Raw genomic sequence first — 3,896 nt, forward strand, 5'->3', positions numbered from 1 at the left:
CAGTCCCGGCCGGGGCCCCCGCGGCACCGCCCACCTGGCCACCGCTGCAGCCCGCGCCAGGGCCCGCGCCCACGGCCCGCCCGGGCTGCCGCAAGCCAACCGCCCCTCCGGGGGTGGGGTTTTCGCTCCCCTCATCCCCCTCCGTCTTTGTTGCAGCGCTCCGGGGGACGCCCCCCTCTGCCTCCGGCTCCACGTCCAGGGAGCGGAAGGGGCGCTTGGCCAGGGGCAGTGTCGAGAGAAGGGTGCGGGCGGCGCCAGGACGCACGCGGGTTCCCAGGAGCAGGGGACGCGAGGAGGGGGGAGCCGAGCCGCGGGGGCCGCTGCTGCATAAGGGGGAGGAGAATGGGGAGGAGCTGGGGGGCAGGCGATCAGAGAAGGAGGGGTCTTAAGGGGCGGCGAGCCCAGGTCCGGTTTCCTCCGAGGCTGGCGATCCGCAAAGCTCCCATCTTCGCGTAGAGCTCTCTGCGGCCGCCCTGCCCCGCGCCCTCCAGAGACCCCGACCTGACCACGGTGAGCACAGACGCGCGGCACGGAGGCCGGGCCCCGCGGGGCGGCCGGGGATGCCCTGGCGGGGGAGGGGGAGCCCAGTCTGCGGGATCCGAAGAAGTTTCCCGGGTCCGTGCGGGGCCCGGCGCCTTCAGTCTCGCTCTCTTCTCTTTTCCGCAGATGTGGAAACGCTGGCTCGCTCTCGCGCTGGTGGCTGTCGCCTGGGTCCACGCCGAGGTAGGTCCGCACTCAGGTCCCAGGGCCATCGGGTCTGCGCGCCGGGCGGGCCAGCGTGAGTCCTGGGGATGCTCTCCCGTGCTGGCTCCGGAGTTTCAGTACTTGGGTGGGGTGGGGTGGAGCTGGGGGAGCGCTGCAAGCAGAAATAGGACTTAGGAAACTTAAATCTCAGAATCAGAGAAAGTAGTTTGGGCCGTGAGCGGGAGCCCCACCGGGGTTAATATGGAGGGAGAGTGGGGAGGAGACAGAGGACGGGCTGGGCGGATGGGGACGAGGCGGCGACCGGAGCAGCAACGAGTTCAAAAAGGCGCCTTGAGTTCGTCCTCACTTCAGAGGAGACTGAGAATAGTTCGGGACTGTTCCGTTCCTACTTGGTCTCCTCGCATAGGGTCGGGAAGGGGGTGGAGGCGGGGAATGTGGAGATTCTTCTTTGGAGGCAAATAAATTTTCCTTTCTCTTTTATAAAGTGAGATCATGGTTCCCTGAAATTTATTTTCTTCTTTGGAAAGTACCCTCGGGTTTTGTGTTACTGTCTGGGCCATACGTGTAACGGCCTTTTTCTAAACTTTCCTTTAAACTGGCATTGCGCAAGTGTGAGCGGTCCATTGCTCTGCTCCTTGGGGGCTCTGCATTTCCAGTGAAAACGTTTCAGCGCCTTTTCTTTTAGGTTTTTTTTTTTTTCCCCAACTCCAGTGACCTTCCTGAGACACTACAAACAAACCAACAAACCCTTGCTCACAAGGCCTTCCATTAACTCAAAGGTTTATGGACAGAAAATAAACAATTCTAAATTCCCTGGGCTCCAGTCTCCAGAAAAGTGAGGTCAGAAACTAAACATTTGATAATTATGGCAGGAAATGTGGAAAGAATTAAAAAGCATGAGAGAGAAGAAATGGAATGCACATTACAAAAGAAACAGCTCCCTGGTGGGTGGTTTACACTGCTGCTTTGAATTTTTTCCTACATATTACAGTTTAGCCACACCCTTAGCATCACAGCTTGACTCTGCTCTCAAAAATAATAAACGCATTAGATTTTTTTTAACATACACATCATACTGAACTATCATTTAATTCACTGTTATATTGTTGCCTGAGGCGGAAACTCAATTGTTTTTACTCCCAATGAAATAAAAGTAGCTAATATTTAGTAGATATCTACTGTGTGTTATAGTAAAATTCCATTTTAGTGATAGATAAACTGAGTCAGGGAAGGTTACATAACTTATCCATATAATGCCCTCAGCTGCTGAATGCTAGGGTGGCATTTGAACCCAGGGAGTCTAGCTCCAGACCTAAGGCTTTTGATCATAGCTCATACCACTTCCAAGCACAAAAGTTTAGCATTTACCGAGTACTTTTTTGTATATCAGACATTGGGCTATGTGAATTATCTGCCCCATTTCTTTTAAAGCTTCCTAAGCCCTGTAATATTGGTCCTGTCATCCCCATTTGATAGAGGAGGAAACAGGTTTAAGGAGATTAGGTAACTTGCCCAAGGTCATACAACTATTCTGTTACGCAGAGGGATCTGAACCCAGCTCCCTCTATCTTTGGAGCCTATATCAAAGTCCAGGTCTTCTTCTCATTCATTTCGTTTTCAAGGGTTTGAATTTGAGGGAGCATCCTCCTTTCACTGCCTGATTTAGTCCTGGTTAAGGAACATTCCTCCATCCCCTACTCTGGCCTGGGCCTCCAAAGGCAGCTGCAATCTAGTGATGGATGAGGTGAATCTGGGTTTGGTTTTCCAGCAGGCTTAAGAATTGCCAGCCAGTGTGTGAAATCACTCTGTGAACTGGAATGCAAATATGAGGTGTGAGCAGGCTGTTGGTTCACTCACCAGGCTGTGTGGCCCAAGGTCTGGGATCTGTTCTAGACGGCCTGCTCGCCACACCCTCCCCCCCACTCCCCTGCATTGGGGGATGGGGAACCCCGTCTAGTCACTATAGGAAGTTCCCTCCGCAGCAGTTTCCTGCTGGAGGTAGAAGAGTATCCAGTACTCTAAAAATTCCCAGGCAAAATCTAAGGGAAAGCGGCTTGATGGAGAAGTGCTGAGGCATGAAAACAGGGAGTAGGTGGAGAAAGGAAGCCGAGGGCTCAGGGTATGTGGAAGTGGTTACAGTGAACAGCATGAGGAGTAGGTCTGAGCCAGATCACATGTCCAGACTCCAGATTATTAAGGATTATTCTCTTAATCCAACTTCTTGGTGTCTAGCACACATAACATCTGGCAAGTTTTAAAATCTATGTGTTAGTAATAACAGACCTTTAATGTTTAATACAAAAAAGTCCATATTTGGACATTATTGTAAGGATTTTATCGTGTAGTTAGTGGTGCTTGCAGTAGAGTTGTTTTCCTTGTTAACTGTAAGGACATTCAACCAACAGAGTCACATAGTGATAGTTACAGTCTTTATTGACAGGAATCTATTTTAGTAAACTTTAGATCAGCCAAAATTATACAAATATTGTTTAACTTTTTAGAAATTAAATTTAGAAAATAGCAGGAGATCTCTTGGTGCTTTTTGCTCTAATAAAAGCATAAGTATTTAATTCGGCATATGTTTTTAATAATGTAATTGCCTTACCAATCATGTTGATACTCGAAGAAGCCGGAATCAGAGGCATTCTTCAAAAAAGTAGCTGTCACCCTTGTTAATGCTGGTCTATGTAAATCCCATTAGGTTAGGTTCATGAAACTATCAAAACTCATTAAGGAAAATGTTACATTGGTTTTTTTTTTATTGTTGGGGATTCAGTGAGGGTACACAGAACCAGGTTACACTGATTGCTTATGTTAGATAAGGACCCTCTTATATTTGTGTCCCACTCTCAAAAGGTGTACCACACCTCTTGACGCCCCCCCACCTCCTCCCTCCTCCCCTTTCTCAACTCTCCTCATCCCCCAGCCCACACTGTGTACTAGGACCTTAATTGTCCTCATATCAGGATTGAGTACATAGGATTCTTATTTCTCCATTGTGATGCTTTACTAAGAATAATGTGTTCCACATCCATCCAGGTTAATACAAAGGACGTAAAGGCTCCATCTTTTTTAGTGGCTGAATAGTATTCCATGGTATACATATACCACAGCTTGTTAATCCATTCCTGGGTTGATGGGCATTTATGCTCTTTCCACATTTTGGCGATTGTAAATTGAGCTGCAATAAA

General features: G+C 49.1%; 1 protein-coding gene across 1 annotated transcript in view; it reads left to right on the forward strand.

Annotated features, from left to right (window-relative positions):
* The first annotated feature begins 336 nt into the window (after window positions 1-336).
* The window catches only part of FSTL1 (follistatin like 1), a 55,185-nt gene continuing 51,625 nt past the window's right edge, over window positions 337-3,896 (forward strand). The window contains exons 1-2 of the mRNA XM_003795089.3: window positions 337-510; window positions 667-723. Coding sequence (XP_003795137.1) covers window positions 667-723 — 57 coding nt within the window. The 5' untranslated portion in view covers window positions 337-510. The remainder of the gene's footprint in view (window positions 511-666; window positions 724-3,896) is intronic.

The sequence above is a fragment of the Otolemur garnettii genome, unplaced genomic scaffold (assembly GCF_000181295.1).
Source record: "Otolemur garnettii isolate 467f Iridium unplaced genomic scaffold, OtoGar3 scaffold00089, whole genome shotgun sequence".
Lineage (NCBI taxonomy): Eukaryota > Metazoa > Chordata > Mammalia > Primates > Galagidae > Otolemur > Otolemur garnettii.